This window comes from Mirounga leonina, unplaced genomic scaffold (genome assembly GCF_011800145.1).
Source record: "Mirounga leonina isolate KUSES-001 unplaced genomic scaffold, KU_Mleo_1.0 Mir_53, whole genome shotgun sequence".
Classification (NCBI taxonomy): domain Eukaryota; kingdom Metazoa; phylum Chordata; class Mammalia; order Carnivora; family Phocidae; genus Mirounga; species Mirounga leonina.
In genome coordinates, this window is record NW_023270807.1 from 10,772,353 (window position 1) to 10,788,676 (window position 16,324).

General features: G+C 49.6%; 1 protein-coding gene and 1 long non-coding RNA gene across 2 annotated transcripts; one reads left to right on the forward strand and one right to left on the reverse strand.

Moving 5' to 3' along the window:
* Positions 1-8,299: 8,299 nt before the first annotated feature.
* Positions 8,300-9,875, reverse strand: LOC118001627. Its single transcript, XR_004676749.1, has 2 exons — positions 9,145-9,875; positions 8,300-8,772 (listed from the first exon to the last, which is right to left on the reverse strand). It is a non-coding gene; the product is annotated as an uncharacterized LOC118001627 (long non-coding RNA).
* A 91-nt stretch (positions 9,876-9,966) lies between these two features.
* HSP90AB1 (heat shock protein 90 alpha family class B member 1) lies at positions 9,967-16,303 on the forward strand. The gene is made up of 12 exons (XM_034991880.1): positions 9,967-10,094; positions 11,539-11,685; positions 11,992-12,198; positions 12,305-12,464; positions 12,620-12,753; positions 12,869-13,177; positions 13,596-13,761; positions 14,135-14,325; positions 14,438-14,585; positions 14,720-14,988; positions 15,476-15,809; positions 15,911-16,303. Exons 2-12 carry the CDS (start codon positions 11,539-11,541, stop codon positions 16,018-16,020), a joined length of 2,175 nt encoding a protein of 724 aa, XP_034847771.1. The 5' UTR covers positions 9,967-10,094; the 3' UTR covers positions 16,021-16,303.
* Positions 16,304-16,324: the final 21 nt, after the last annotated feature.

Below are 16,324 nucleotides of genomic sequence, written 5' to 3' on the forward strand. Positions count from 1 at the left end.
CCTTCCCATGGTACCCCAACCTGAGAGTCCTATTGGGCCCCTTCCTTGGCACCAGCAGCCCCTCAGGGACGCTGTGCTTCTTCCCTGGGTTCCTTCCACCGCCTTCTGCCTGCTCGTTCAGGACTCCAGCCCAGGTGTCCTTCATTCCATCCCACATATGGCCACAGAATAATCTAAAAAAACTGACTGATATGCTGCTCTCTCCAGAGTATGCGGAGCATTTCCTGATTTCCCAGCAATGACAGCTAGTTTATGCAATTCCTTCCCCTTCTGTGCCTCAGAGCTTTTGTAACTTAGTGACCTAACTTTTATCGTGCCCTTGACCACACTCCAGCTACCAGACAGAACTCTTGTTTTTCGAGATAGGGTCTACATTCTGTTCATGTTTTCACTCTTTCAGCTACAGGTGCTTTACCTGGCTCCCAGAGGTACTCACAAAATTGTCCCTCCCCAAGCACTCCACATGCCTGACTCCAGCTGTGTGGTGCCACTCATTTCCATTCCCTGTGCTCAAGGGATGGAGATGGGTGTTAAGTAGGTTTCTCTGGACACCAGCAATGATTCGAAGGATGGAAAAACATAATCACATCACTTTCCTTCTTTCTGTACTCAAATAGATGTAGAGGAAAATTTCTAGAATATTTTTTCCAAAAATGTTTTCTAATGCAAATGCCAAGAGTGTGCAGTCTCACACTCAGTTTCTGTTCTCCTGACCTCAAGTCTTGACCTGAAGACAGAGGTGGGGGCGAGAAAACGTAGCTCCCAGGTCTCCTGCCCTGGACCCAAGCACAGTGATGGCTCCTGACCACAGCAGGTGCTCTGAAGGCAACACCACACGGTAGGAGGCAGGCCTCCACTTTGCCCCTAGCACTTGCTTCCTGTAAGGTGGGGAAGGGCTGAGCGTGAGAATCAGGCGGGAATCACGGGTATCACAGACTCTGCCGAGACCTGTGCTGGTCATCACCTTCCTTCCGTGTGACATTTCTGCCTGAAGCATCAGTCTGTATTTAGCTGCTGGCCTCCCCGGGGTGGTGGCCACTGCCACACAGACATTTTCCCTTGTGTTTGATCTTATATGACGAATTGTTGGGGCTCAAAACTTGAAAAGCTAAGAGCCCCAGTAAAACCAGTCGTCCTTAAAAATAGAAGTCAAGCCTCCAGTATAACCGAGGAACTGGAACATACCTGTATCTATTCTCTTGAGGTGAATATGGAAGGAGCATGGTGAGGGCAGTATAATGGGTGGGGGGCTTGAAGGGAAAACTCCAGTTACGGGGAAAACAAATACTCAGAATGTTGAACTGTGATAAGCATTCAAAATGCATATGAGTGAGAAATGCAGAATCACTTTAAAGAGATGGCTGTGCTTTTTGGCTAGCAAGCTCTGCCTGAAACCCAAGTCTTGACACACCGGAAGGGTGGCAGGCTGAGGGACGTCAGCCAGCCAGTAGAACTGGCAGTGAGGCCCATCTGGTACTCTAGGGCAAGTTGGCAGTGAGTGTGGAGATGGGCACCTCACATGAGCACAACCCATGTCCCCCCTCCTCCCCAACCCATCAATGGCAGTGCCCTAGCTGGGCTCCTAGCTCCTGCGCACGTCGCCTCCAAGAGGAGGTGCTCACTGAGAGCCCTCTAGATCCTTGGCAGTCCTGGTGCTCCCTGTGAATGAGGCAGATGGCATTCTGGCCCCAGACTACAGGGCAACTGCTAAATGAGTCAGCAGAACCCCACAAAGTGGGGGGCCTCTCCTAGGCCTGTCTATGGGGTTGGCTCCGATTCAGAGCCTAGGATTCCATCTTGGGCCTGCCAAATACCAGCTGTGTGACCCCGGGCAAGTCACATCCTCTGAGCCCAGATCCTTGTTCTTCAGGAGGCGTGATCTATATGTATGGACTTGCTAAGGTGATTTAGGGAGTCAGCGGGAGAGCCTGGATGCAAGAAGTGATTACCCTAGACACGTGGCACCAAGAATCAATGAAGATGAGCCGCAGCCTGGTGCGCTCCCGCTCTAAGCGGCTCGCTGCTCCTCTCCCCAGCTTCAGGGGGTTCCTGAAGCCTTCCAGAGCCAGACCTCATTTGCCCCCACACCAGCCATTTCCAGTGCCAACCGCCCCGCGGGTCCCAGATGAGCCATTGACAGCGGGGAACCGCCGGACCGGACCGGCGCTGGGCGCGGGGGGCGGGACGAGGGGGAGCCTGCTGAGCCCCGCCCCGCGGCGGCGGCGGCGGCAGCGGGGGGGGGGGGGCGTGACGTCACCGTCCCGCGTGCTGCGCGGCGGCGCGGCCGTTCACACCTGACCCCCGGCGAGTGGGAGAGCGGATTGGGCGTCTTGAGGCCGTTTCCGCTGCCCCTTAAGCCTGAGTGACCTTGAACGAGGCGTTTTCCATCTCGGAGCCGCTCCTCTGTAAAGCAAGGGTAGGCACACGCGCACTAGCCTTTCTCTGGGCTGTGAAACTCGGACCAAGGCAGGGAACAACTCTTCTTTCACCTACCACCCTGCTCCCGTCTTCCGTATCCAGTGGCCTCCCGTCTCCCTGTAACTTTGCGGTGCTGACCATTGCTATGCCCGTTGTACTCCAGGAAACTGAAGCTGGAATGGTTAAAGGATGGAAAAATATTTTGTAAACCGCAAAGCCCCGGGTAAATACAAGTCTCTGCCTGTCTCTCTCTACCTATCAGATAAGCAGAGAGACACACAGACTCGGAGAGATGGGGAGAATTCCCAGACAGTGAAGGAGATGGAGATACAAGGCCTCTTGTGATAGTGTGGCCCCATAACTGAAGCCGGGGATACCTTCTTCCCTAGCCTTCAAAACGTTCCGGAGAGTTCTTTCACATACCCAAGGATCCCAAGCCTCCCACGTAATCCTTTCTAGGTGAAAGCAGCGAAGTCCTTCCTGATGTCTAACCCTAGTCTCTCCTGTTCGTGAGTTCCTCAGCACTTAGCACTACCACAGCCTTACCAGTCCCTTATCTGGGCGCAGGTGGGCCGGGCAGGCACTGGGCCCAGAAATCCAGTCAGGTGAGAACTGTACTTTGGGCAGTGACTTGTGCCTGGGGCGGGTCAGGTGGCAGGCACAGTAGTTAAGTAGGTCAGGGTTGTTTGTGGTAGAACCCACCCCTCCTGCATCTTCCCCTGCCTGTAATTTACTCTGGGCTGAACTGATTCGGAGTTAAGTTTTACCTTAGTCAAAGGGACCCAGGAACACTGAACAACACCCAAGACAAAAAGGGACACCTGGTGGGCATCATGGCCCGAGGACAACAGACAATTTAGAGCTCAGTTGACAATGACAGGACTCAGTCACACACACACACCCTTAGGTCACTGATACTATGGCCTCAGAGAGTCAAGACGCACTCATATGTCTATTAATAGAGTAGGTACCAAAGATACCCTATTTACAAGTTCAAATGGCTTAGATCATAACTCTGGTCTTTTCACTACCCTCCCCTGAGAAATGGTGTTCTTGCCCATGACTTCAGCCATCAGTCTCTGTCTCCTGGACATTCTTTGGTGCCCCATAACATGCCTAAAACGGATTCTTGACCCCCTTCAATGCAGAGTGGTCCTCCTCCCCAGCCTTCAGCCCTCATATTCAATCATTCTACCACAGAAAAGGTGAACACTGAGCCTCTTCCTTACCCCTGTGGGATCTCCCCACTTTCGGCTTCTGCCTTCCCCAAGCTATGTCCTGTGGAGTCTCCAAGTGTTTTTTTGTTTTGAGCAACACAATTAACTGGCTTGACTTAATAGATTTAATATATTTAGACTTTTATTCAGTAACTAAATAATACATATTTTTCTCAAGCATGCATGGAACCTTTACACATATTAACCACGTCCTAGATTACAAAAGAAGTCTCAAATACAAAAGAGCCAGATGATACACACTGCATTGTATGTCTATAACATAATTAAGAGATAATATAAAAATAATTGGAAATGTTGAACACTTTTTTTTTTTTTAAGATTTTATTTATTTGACAGAGACATAGCGAGAGAGGGAACACAAGCAGGGGGAGTGGGAGAGGGAGAAGCAGGCTTCCCGCTGAGCAGGGAGCCCGATGCGGGGCTCGATCCCAGGACCCTGGGATCATGACCTGAGCCGAAGGCAGGCGCTTAACGACTGAGCCACCCAGGCGCCCCTTGAACACTTTTTTAAAAAAGATTTTATTTGAGAGAGAGAGAGCCCGCGCTCGAGAGAAAGCACAAGCGGGGTGAGGGGCAGAGGGAGAAGCAGACTCCCCACTGAGCAGGGAGCCTGATACAGTGCTCAATCCCTAGACTCCGGGATCATGACCTGAGCCAAAGGCAGACACTTAAAACAACTGAGCCACCCAGGTGCCCCTTTTGAACACTTTTAAACTGATCAACGAAGATGCCGTAAGAAGAATCAGAAAACGCTTAAAACTAAATTATAATAAAAATACTATAGGGGCACCGGGATGGCTCAGTTGGCTAAGCGTCTGCCTTTGACTGAGGTTGTGATCCTGGGACCCTGGGATAGAGTCCCACATCACTTTGGGCTCCCTGCTCAGTGGGGAGCCTGCCTGCTTCTCCCTCTCCCTCTGCCTGCTGCTCCCCCTGCTTGTGCTCTTTTTCAAATAAATAAAATCTTTCCAAAAAATATTACATATTAAAACATGGGGATATAGCTAAAATAGTACTTGAAGAGAAATTTGTAGCCTTAAATCATAATGTCAGAAAAGGGGAAAGGCTGAAATTTAATGTGCTAGGTTTTAAAGCTAAGAAAATAGAAAAAGAACAGCAGAACTGGGGCGCCTGGGTGGCTCAGTCATTAAGCGTCTGCCTTCGGCTCAGGTCATGATCTCAGGGTCCTGGGATCCAGCCCCGCTTCGGGCTCCCTGCTCAATGGGAAGCCTGCTTCTCCCTCTCCCATGCCCCCTGCTTGTGTTCCCTCTCTCGCTGTCAAAGAAATAAAATCTTAAAAAAAAAAAGAACAACAGAATTGACCCAAAATAGAAATAATAAAAATTTTAGCAGAAATTTAAATACATGAATATCGATATAAATAAAATAGACAAGTCTCTAGTGAAACTTTTCATGAAAAAAGGAATAAGACATGAAAAACCATTTTAGGGATGAAAAAGAAGATATACTTTAGATGGAATAGAGATTGAAAAGAGTCAAAGAGAAGACTATGCCATAATAAAGCTTTCAAGAAACGCCCAGAAAAATTATTAAACAAAATTGACAAGGAGAGGTAGAAAACCTGAATAGTCCTATATCATTAAAAAAAAAAAAAAAAAAAAAGAGGGGCACCTGGCTGGCTCAGTGGTGGAGCATGCAGCTTTTGATCTTGGGGTTGTGAGTTCAAGCCCCATATCAGTGTAGAGATTACTTAAAAATAAAATCTTTAAAAAAATAATAATTTATTATTATTTATTTGACAGACACAGCGAGAGAGGGAACGCAAGCAGGGGGGGTGGGGGAGGGAGAAGCAGGCCTCCCACTGAGCAGGGAGCTCCATGTGGGGCTAGATCCCAGGACCCTGGGACAATGATGGGAGCCAAAGGCAGATGCTTAATGACTGATCCACCCAGGCACCCCTCTCTCTCTCAAATAAATAAATAAAATCTTTTACAAATTAATTAATTAATTGATGGATTCTGCTTAATATTATTAAGTCTGTTAATTAAGCATATAAATAAAAGGAATTTTTAAAAACAATAGTCTCGCCATAGATGCAGAAAAGTAATTTTGATACTCGTTCAGATTAAAATTTATAACAAGTTAGGGATAGAAAGAGGAAATATTGTGCTCAATGATGAAATATTAAAAGCATTCCTTTTCTGATCAGAATGAGATAGGGATTCCCCACAATCACTGTTTCCACTCGTCATTGTCTTGCAGGTCCTAGCTGGTGCAGTGTACCAAGAAATAAGAGATACAAGGATTAGAAAGTGAGAAACCAGACTGTCATTGTTCTCAGATGATAGGTAGGGTTGTACTTAAAAAAAATAAAAAACAAATTAAGAATTAATAAGGTAGTTTGCCAAGCTGTGGGACCAATAAACAAAAGTCGATTGCTTTCCGAACTCTTCGGGAAACCTAAAATGAAGGAAAATTGCCATTGCCATTGCATCAAAAACAAGAAACACAGTACTAACAATGAAGGGAGTGAAAGTTGTGAAAGAAACTTCTCATGTCCCAACCGCATGTGGAAACTCAGGCAGAACGGGAGCCCGGGCTGGCCAGGCAGACTGGCTCAACTGTCCAACATCTCTGAACATTAAGTCCATTGGCCTGTGAGGATGTCATTGCAGGGTATCCCCCATGGAGTTCAGCGATAATAAGCCTCATGGAACCGGGTAGAACCGGGACAGACAGGACCCATTCTGGCAGCCGCTGAGCTTGGGAAGGGTGCCTGTTCCAGGAGTTAAGGATCCAGAGCTACTCCCCGTGCTTATACAATCCCTGAGGTCCTGCTGCTGTGGGTTGCCTTATTCATCCATTGCCTCTTATCTTGGCAGCTTCCCTGAGCCCCTTGAAAGCCGAGTGGTGCACCCTCATTAGGAGAATTCCCAGTCGGAGCAGCAGCTGAGTCTCTGCTCCAAGACTTCACTCTGCTTTAGCTAGATCAGGGGTCTGTAAGTCTTCTCTGTAAAAGGTAAGAGACTACATATTTTAGACTCTGCAAGCTACCTGGTCTCTGCTGTACTATCAACTCTGCCATTGCAGCATAAAATTAGCCAAAAACAACATGTAAACAAATGAGAGGGGCTATGTTCCAGTAAAGCTCTACGAGCACAAATTCAAATTTCATGTACTTTCCACATGGCAAAATATTTTCTTTCCCTTGACTTTTTTCAACAATTTAAAAAATGTAAAAAACATTCTTCCCCATAAGCCATGTAAAAACAAGCAACAGGCCCACCAGCTGCAGGCCACAGTTGGTCAGTTCTTGCTTCATCTGGCTACCCTCCAACAACAGAAGGTTGGGCTGGGTCTTTGAGGCCTGGTCAGGAACAAAGGGTATCTTGGGAACAGTGAGCATTGCAAGTGCTGCCGGAAATAGTTTTCTGGAGATCTAGGGGGTTTAAGCTGTTTTTAATAGCCTTCAGTGGCTTCCCTCACTCTGAGTTAAGGTCAGGACGTCTTAGCATGGCATTTGTGGCCCTCTGTGACCCGAACCCTGCCTGCAGGGTCACTTTCAGCGCTTCTGCCTCCCTCAGGGGCCCCTAGGCTATGACACAGAAGTGTCAGGGCTGTGCCTCTCCATGTTTTTCCCTCTTCTGGGAATAGACCTGTGCCGTGGGCTGGCTAGCCTTAGCCCTAAGCCTGCCCCGTTGCTCAGGCGGAGCTGGGAGTCTCTGATAGTTCTCCCACGTGCTATGATTCACACTTGTCCTGCAGCAGCCCCTTGTGGGCTAAAACCTCCATCTTATTTATGCATTTTTGCATCCCCAAGCACTCACTGTGGGGGCTTAAGTGAGTGTCAGTGAGTGGGAGAAGGCTTCCAGAAGAGAAGGCAGAATTTCTGTGCTAGTGCAAGATTTGAGATCTTCCCATTAGAAGACCCCTGAAAGGTCTCTGGTCCTAATACTGGTCAACAGGAGTGATGTCTGGGATGCCTGGGTGGCTCAGTCAGTTAAGTGTCTGCCTTCAGCTCAGGTCATGATCCCGGGGGCCTGGAACATGGCAAGTCCCACTTTGGGCTCCCTGCTCGGCGGGGGGCCTGCTTCTCCCCCTCCCTCTGCTTCTCCCCCGCTCATGTTCTCTCTCTCTCTCGAATGAATAAATTTAAAAAATCTAATAAATAAATAAAGGAGTGATTTCTGCTCTGCCTTGGACTTGGGTCCTGAGAGGGGAGAGACAGCATCTCCACTCCATTTCTGGAGCAAGGAGCAAGGGTTGGTGCACCAAAGGCTTTGAGCTGACTGATCTCACTGAAGCTTTGCTTTCCCAGTTCCTAGATTGTGGACTCTCATTTTCACCACTTAACAGGACCATGAAATGGTGTCAGTGGTCTTTGTGAACTAGGGAGATTTTTAATTTGCTAGACCCCTTCTGCCCAGAGGGAGAGAGGGTATGTTGAGGTGTCATGACACACTTCCTTTGAGATTTTGATCAGGAACAGAGAATCCTGGGAGATTCCTGGTAAAGAGCACCCTTCCCAAGCCCATTAACTTCCAGTCACAGGTTTTTCACACACCGTAAGAAAGGGGAATAGAAGAGTAAGGAGAAATAAAATTGGGGTGGTGGCAGCCGGATGATGAGGTCTGGAGTGTGGGGCAAAAATAAAGAAAGGGAGGGTCCTTTGTTTTCTGGAATTTAACATATGAATAAAGAAAATACAAAGGAAGGAAGACCGGGCACCACGGCTGTTGAAGGAAGGATTAGGGGTGGCGGTGGGGGAACCCCTCCCCAGCATCCCAGTGGAGGACGCTGTGGGCCAGGAAGACAGCTGATGGACATCTCCAAGGTCACAGAGCAGGAAGTGGCCATTCTCTTCCCGAGGAGCTGTGGGTCCGACACGAGTCCTAAATGAGGCCTTGGCTAGACAAGGGTTAGGGTTAGGGTTAGCACGCAAAAGGGGCAGAGCCAAGCGAAGTATGGCGTCCCACAGCCCTTTGGGCAGGCTAACGGTTTGGGGGCTTGGGACCTCCGGCGCCACAGCTGAAGAGGAACAAATTCTGGCAGCCTGCAGCAGGCTACCCTCCGGCCAGCGTCTTCAAGCGACCTCCAAGAGTCCCTGCTACTCTGCAGGGGTCCCAGGAGACCCTCTCCTCCTCCGGTGTGGCAGCTGCAGGAGCGAAAAGGGCGAAAAAAATGAAACCAGACTGAGAAATGGCTCGATGTGCTCACGCAGGGGAGACGCAGGTCTCAGTGTTCTCCACACGTGGGCGACTGCAGGAGTTGGGGAGGGTACCCCCCTCCCCCGCGGTGGCGAACGCGTCCCCAGTCTCTCTGCTCTCTGAAGGCGGCGCCGGCACAACCGCCCCTACAGCCCTGTGCCGTGTGGTTGATAGGGGAGAGGTGGGGGGGGGGGTCAGTCAATCATTCCCTTTATGCTCCATCCCACTCCCGAGGGAGTTCCAAGCTAGCTGGCCCCGGCAGGTGGAAAACAGGGTCCCGCCCGCGGCTTCCTAGGATAAATAGGACTGGGACAGCTCACCTCCTCCTCCCCGGGGACCCCGGCAGAGACGGATGGGTAACACAGCAGCTGCAGAGACGGCTCAGGCCGCAAGAGGCAGGGCGGGGCCTGGAGGAAAGGGGCGGAGCAGGGGCGGGGCCGCCAAGGCGGGTCTGGAAACTGCTGGAAGTAATCGCAGTACCGCCGTCGTCGCTCCTTCCGCTGGGCGCAGGCAAAGAGTCCCCCTGCCAGCCCAGGCCGGCGCCCTTCCCCCCCAGCCGGAGCCACGCCCCGCCGCAAAGCCCTAGCTCTTCCCCCTGGCCCAGGGAGGGCCGAGATCCGGGGGCTGCCTGAAGTTACACCTCGAATTCCGCACGGTCCCTAAAAAATACCCCTTCCCCTTATTGGGCTATAGGAGTGTGTAGGGCAGATTGTAGCAAAAAAGTCGAACCTGGGAGCCGAGGTCGGAGTGGTTGGCCGCTTCTATCCCCGCCCTCCATCTTTTTAGATGTTCCTCCAAGGCACGACTCTCGGGTCTGCAGGCGCTTGCCTCACAGGTTTATAGGCAGGTCAGTGGCATCCGCGCCCCTAGATCCCCCGTTTCTGTCACATGAGTATTCTCAATCTTTAGTTCTTGGAGAGGGCTCATGCCTTGAAGTGCGGAGACGAGGCCACGAAAAGGAATACTTGCGTGTGCTCTTAAGGCGGAGACTGAGGCCTGCGGCTCCCGCCCTTCCCCGCCCCCTCCCCTATTTTGGACCATGACGTCAAGGTGGGCGGGCAGCGGCAGGTGCAGGGCTGACAGACATCTTCCTTTAAGGCGGAGGGATTCGGGGGCGGGCAGCTAGTCTGTGCTTCGCCGTATATAGAGCGCCTGGGGGGCGCACAGCCGCTCTCTTGAGTCACCCCCGCGCAGCCTTGTTGCGGAGACGTAGCCGGACGCAGTCCCTACCCACCGTCGTCTGTAGTGCTTGCAGCTCTTCTCCTTTAAGGTCAGGTCGGAGCTCCCTTCAGATTTTTCTGTCTGGAATGCTCTTTTGAGTTGCTTTCGTTCCTCGTTTCCTTCTCAAAGCCTAGATTTTGTTGTGTTGGAGCGGCCCCTGGGATAGGACGACTCCAAATTTCGTCTGGGGGTGGGCGGGAGGGGTTTTGCGAGTTAGGCTTGTTTTTTCATCGGTGTCTGGGTGGCGGGGCTTTCCCCGGGCGGCGGCTAACCGTGGGGGAGGTGGGCCGCGGAGTGGGTTTGGGGTAGTGGGCAGCTGCACGTGGTGTCCGCGCCGGCCCGGGACGCTGCCATGTTTGCCCCTCCACTTCCGGACGCGGCTACGGGGCGCCGGAGAGTCCCCAAGGGTGGTGGGTGTGCGCGCTGGACGTGACTCAGCACAGCCTGGTGTTGGCTTGGCTTTGCCATCTGCCCTGTGGGAAGCGTTTTTCAAGTGTTTCCGGTTTTTTCCTGTGAGGTTCTAAGGCGAGAAACGTTTACGGCCGGCTCTGGCTCATGGTGCTTCTTTTGCCCTTCTAGATCTTTCTTGCAGTTTCGGGTGGGGGGGGAAAGGAGGGGGCAGGCTCTGGAAGATTCGTGGGCCCTCTTCTCCGCCCCTCCCAAAGAGCTGAGATTGTTCTGGAAGCTTCTGGAGCCCGGCGCCCCGCCCTGGTGCCCGGATGCTGGGGCGAAGGGAGGCTGCGCGGTGGCGCCCCCTCCTCGCGTGGCCCTGGCCGACGCATGTCCGGCAGTGACGAGGGTCTGCCCAGCGGATTACGGCCACCATTTTAGTTGTGTTTGGTTTGGTACTCTATTGTAGTCGTGTATGTTGAGGGGGGTCACGATGGAGCTTTGGCTTTATTGGTTCTTTGTCTTAGTACCTTCTTGGGCGGGTATCCCGCGGTCTCAGAGGTAACCTTCTCCTATGTCCCAAGGCAGCAATCCCACATGCGCTTGGTGTGGGAGATAACCCAGTGGGAGAGACAATTCCGAATTATTTCTCTTTAAACATGACATCGGTCACCTTGGGCTATTTTTCCTACCAAAAGAGGTAATAGAACTGTAGTCATTGGTTTTCTCCCAAATGCCTGGAACCCTTTTCGTGTTGGAGCCAGGATCTGCATTTGCAACAAGCTACCCAGTGATGCTGAGGCTGTTGGGTCCCATGGACCGCTTAGAGTAGTTAGGCTCCAAGATACCTTTCCAAAACATTTGACATTGCATATTGTGTTAAAGAAGCTTTTTAAGTTTTTTTTTCTAAGTTGGGTTCCTACTAAGGGTACAGGCTGAAATATTTGAAGAAAAGGTTTTACAGTTTTTCAGGAATATGTTTAGTACCCAGCTTAAAGCAGTTTGAACTAAATCTCTTTGAGTCTTCATTGAGATGGGGTGAACCAGTGTTAAATATGGGGCCATTGGTGTTCTTTTGTAATTCTTGACTGTTCTTATTTTAGATGCCTGAGGAAGTGCACCATGGAGAGGAGGAGGTGGAGACTTTTGCCTTCCAGGCAGAAATTGCCCAACTCATGTCCCTCATCATCAATACCTTCTATTCTAACAAGGAAATTTTCCTTCGGGAGTTAATCAGTAATGCTTCTGATGTGAGTGCTTTGGGCACCTTCATTTGTGGTATTTGTTTTCAGCACTCAGGAAAAGGGAGAAGGGTGGTTTGGCATTTTGTGGGGCTGCTGTTGGAGGGGATAAAACTGCTGCTGTTCTTAAAAAAGTTTGCTTTACTCTATGGGGATAGATGGGATATTGTAACTGTAATTATGTGGTTCTTAAATCTCCAGTTGGGGTGGTAATCAGAACTTGAGGCTACTTGGAAGTGAAAAACAAAGTTTTCTTTTGGATGAAGAGATGAGCTTTAGGAAGCACAAAGGTAAAATCGAAATCTGTATTTTTAGGCCTTGGACAAGATTCGCTATGAGAGCCTGACAGACCCTTCCAAGTTGGACAGCGGTAAAGAGCTGAAAATTGACATCATCCCCAACCCCCAGGAACGCACCCTGACTCTAGTGGACACAGGCATTGGCATGACCAAAGCCGATCTCATAAATAATTTGGGAACCATTGCCAAGTCCGGAACTAAAGCATTCATGGAGGCTCTTCAGGTATGTGGTATTTCAGCTAGACATGCACCATTCATTTTTGTGGATATTCTTTGGTTTGCTGTGGTGTTTTTTTAAACTTGTGTTTGACTTTAAAACTTTCTGGCAGGCTGGTGCAGACATCTCCATGATTGGACAGTTTGGCGTTGGCTTTTATTCTGCCTACCTGGTGGCAGAGAAGGTGGTGGTTATCACAAAGCACAATGATGATGAGCAGTATGCCTGGGAGTCCTCTGCTGGGGGCTCCTTCACTGTACGTGCAGACCACGGTAAGTTGACTTTCTTGTTAGGTTGTCTGGGTTAGAATTTTGGGGAGATTTGTAATAGAGATCTTAAGCATGTTCTTTATCAAGTAATTATTTTTCATTACAGTTCTGTGTTTAGTTTTGTGTCCTTATGCTGTATTGTGATTGACTTTTCCTAGGTGAGCCCATTGGCCGGGGTACTAAAGTGATTCTCCATCTTAAAGAAGACCAGACAGAGTATTTAGAGGAGAGACGTGTCAAAGAAGTGGTGAAGAAGCATTCGCAGTTCATAGGTTATCCCATCACCCTTTATGTGAGTGTGGACTGGTAATCCTGACATGTATGATGTCTGCTGCTCAGGAGAATGGGATGGTCCCCAGTTTTTTGGTGTTATGTATTCTGAAACTATTGGTTTTTTGTGTTCTCAGTTGGAGAAGGAACGAGAGAAAGAAATCAGTGATGATGAGGCAGAGGAGGAGAAAGGGGAGAAAGAAGAAGAAGAGAAAGATGATGAGGAGAAGCCCAAGATTGAAGATGTGGGCTCAGATGAGGAGGATGATAGTGGGAAGGACAAGAAAAAGAAAACAAAGAAGATTAAGGAGAAATACATAGACCAGGAAGAACTGAACAAGACCAAGCCCATTTGGACCAGAAACCCTGATGATATTACCCAGGAGGAATATGGAGAGTTTTACAAGAGTCTTACTAATGACTGGGAAGACCACTTGGCAGTCAAGGTGAGAAGCCTTGCTTGTTGACTCAACAGGAAAAGCAGGCAGAAGGGTGTTGGTGGTGGTAGATAAGTGGAACTTGCCCACCTGGCTAGTAGGTGGGAACTGAATGCCACAGAGCCACATCCATTCACTTTCTGATGACCCTTCCAGGGTGAAGAAAGGACATCCTTCCCAGTGACCTCACTTTGTTTCCATGGCAGGTTCTGGATGGGATTGTTTTCTCATTGATCTAAGGGTTATACATAGGTGTCCCATTGTAGCTTAATTCAGGGTGTAAGAGCTTAATTTGCTCAACAGATGTCCTCTGGCATCTCTTCTGTCCTTGGGGAAGATCTTGTCCTAAGCAATTTAATGAAATGACGTTGAGAGTAAACACTTCTATCTTGAAGTACACTACTGGTTTACCTTTGATTTCTTTCAGCATTTCTCTGTAGAAGGTCAGCTGGAATTCAGGGCATTGCTGTTTATCCCCCGTCGGGCTCCTTTTGACCTCTTTGAGAACAAGAAGAAAAAGAACAACATCAAACTGTATGTTCGCCGTGTGTTCATCATGGACAGCTGTGATGAATTGATACCAGAGTATCTCAGTGAGTGTTGTCTTGGTCTCATGTAGTTAGTTGGGTACAGTCTCCTGTGAAGCCCACTCAGCATTCTTACAGTGAGGTCTTGTTTTGAAAAAAGTCTTCATTGTAGATAACATGGCAAGCGAAGGTTCCGTGAGAAAATGGGTTCTATTGAATTTAGATAATCTTATTTTATTATTATTATTTAATTTTTTAAAAGATTTTGTCAGAGTGTGAGCACAAGCAGGGGGAGCGGCAGGCAGAGGGAGAGATGTGGAACTCAGTCCCAGGAATCCTGATCATGATCTGAGCCGAAGGCAGACACTTAGCACCTGAGCCACCCAGGCATCCCTGCCCTGTCTGTGTTTAACTCTGCTTTCTGCCTGGTTGATTGCAGACTTCATCCGTGGTGTGGTGGACTCCGAGGACCTGCCCTTGAATATCTCCCGAGAAATGCTCCAGCAGAGTAAAATCTTGAAGGTCATTCGCAAAAATATTGTGAAGAAGTGCCTTGAGCTCTTCTCTGAACTGGCAGAAGACAAGGAGAATTATAAGAAATTCTATGAGGCATTCTCTAAAAACCTAAAGGTATAGCTGCAAAAAACAGTTACTTAATAATTATGGCGGAGGGTTATTTTTCATTTACATAGAGGGTAGCAGATTATTTACAAGTAAAATTGTTTTCTTTCCACCCCTGAAGCTTGGAATCCATGAGGACTCTACTAACCGGCGCCGCCTTTCTGAGCTGCTGCGTTACCACACTTCCCAGTCTGGGGATGAGATGACTTCTCTTTCAGAATATGTGTCCCGCATGAAGGAGACCCAGAAGTCCATCTATTACATCACTGGTGCGTTGGACCCTGGGTCTGATCAAAGCCTCTCGTGGGGTGTGAGGAGTGAAGGGAGGGCGTTTGGGAATCCCTGGGAACTGGCAGGAGGGCGGTGCATTCTGACCCCTGAGTCACACTCAATAACCCTACAGGTGAGAGCAAAGAGCAGGTTGCTAACTCAGCTTTTGTGGAGCGAGTGCGGAAGCGGGGCTTCGAGGTCGTGTATATGACGGAGCCCATCGACGAGTACTGCGTGCAGCAGCTCAAGGAGTTTGACGGGAAGAGTCTGGTCTCGGTCACCAAGGAGGGCCTGGAGCTGCCTGAGGATGAAGAGGAGAAGAAGAAAATGGAGGAGAGCAAGGCCAAGTTCGAGAACCTCTGCAAACTCATGAAAGAAATCTTGGATAAGAAGGTGGAGAAGGTAAACAGTTCGGGGACTAGGATGTATTTTGTAAACAAGTGCTTTGAGCGCTGCTTCCTTCAAAACCTTACGGGGGCTACACAGTGAGTAGTTTTTTTTTTTTTTAAGATTTTATTTATTTGAGAAAGAATGAGAGAGAGAGAGTACATGGGAGGGGAGAGGGTCAGAGGGAGAAGCAGACCCCCCGCTGAGCAGGGAGCCCGATGTGGGACTCGATCCAGGGACTCCAGGAACACGACCTGAGCCGAAGGCAGTCGCTTAACCGACTGAGCCACCCAGGCGCCCCCACAGTGAGTAGTTTTAAGGAGCCTAGTTGGTTCGGGCTTCCTTGCCTTGTCTTTACCAGACAGTTTTAGGTTGGTATTTCTGTAGTGCTGGACAAAGATGCCTGCTCTGCTTTCCTCAGAGAAGAGAACATACGGTCATTTTAGCCTGGAAATGGTAATCTGATTTACCATCAACGGCAAGTTTTTGTGACTGTCCACAGGTGACGATCTCCAACAGGCTAGTGTCTTCACCCTGCTGCATCGTGACCAGCACCTACGGCTGGACAGCCAACATGGAGCGGATCATGAAAGCCCAGGCCCTTCGGGACAACTCTACGATGGGCTACATGATGGCCAAGAAGCACCTGGAGATCAACCCTGACCACCCCATCGTGGAAACGCTGCGGCAGAAGGCCGAGGCGGACAAGAACGACAAGGCAGTCAAGGACCTGGTGGTGCTGCTGTTTGAAACGGCTCTGCTGTCTTCCGGCTTCTCACTCGAGGATCCCCAGACTCACTCCAACCGCATCTACCGCATGATCAAGCTAGGCCTGGGTGAGTACCTTTGTTACCAGGGCCAGGCAAGGAACCGGGGAGCTGGTCTCACTTCGCGGTATTTGGATCAAAGTTGACATGCCATTTTTTTCTACTTCTAGGCATTGATGAAGATGAAGTGACTGCAGAGGAACCCAGTGCTGCTGTTCCTGATGAGATCCCCCCCCTCGAGGGTGATGAGGATGCCTCTCGCATGGAAGAAGTAGATTAGTTCTACCTGCAGACCTTGTGCCCTCTGTATAGTGTCCCCATGGCTCCCCAGCCGCCCTGAGTGGCCCCGGTTCACCTGGTTCCCTCTACTGATGTCTAGTGGTTTTTTTCTTTCTTGGTCCTGTCTTTGAGGCAGGAAAGAAGGCCCTCAAGCCCTGTCTCTTCCGATATTTGACGGGGTTTGGATGTGTATTGTGGGGGTTTTTTTGTTTATTTTGTTCTGAGATTAAAGTATGCAAAATAAAGAAGATACAGTTTTATACAGTTATGCTCTCCCTTGTAAAGTGGATCTCATGCTGCCTTTT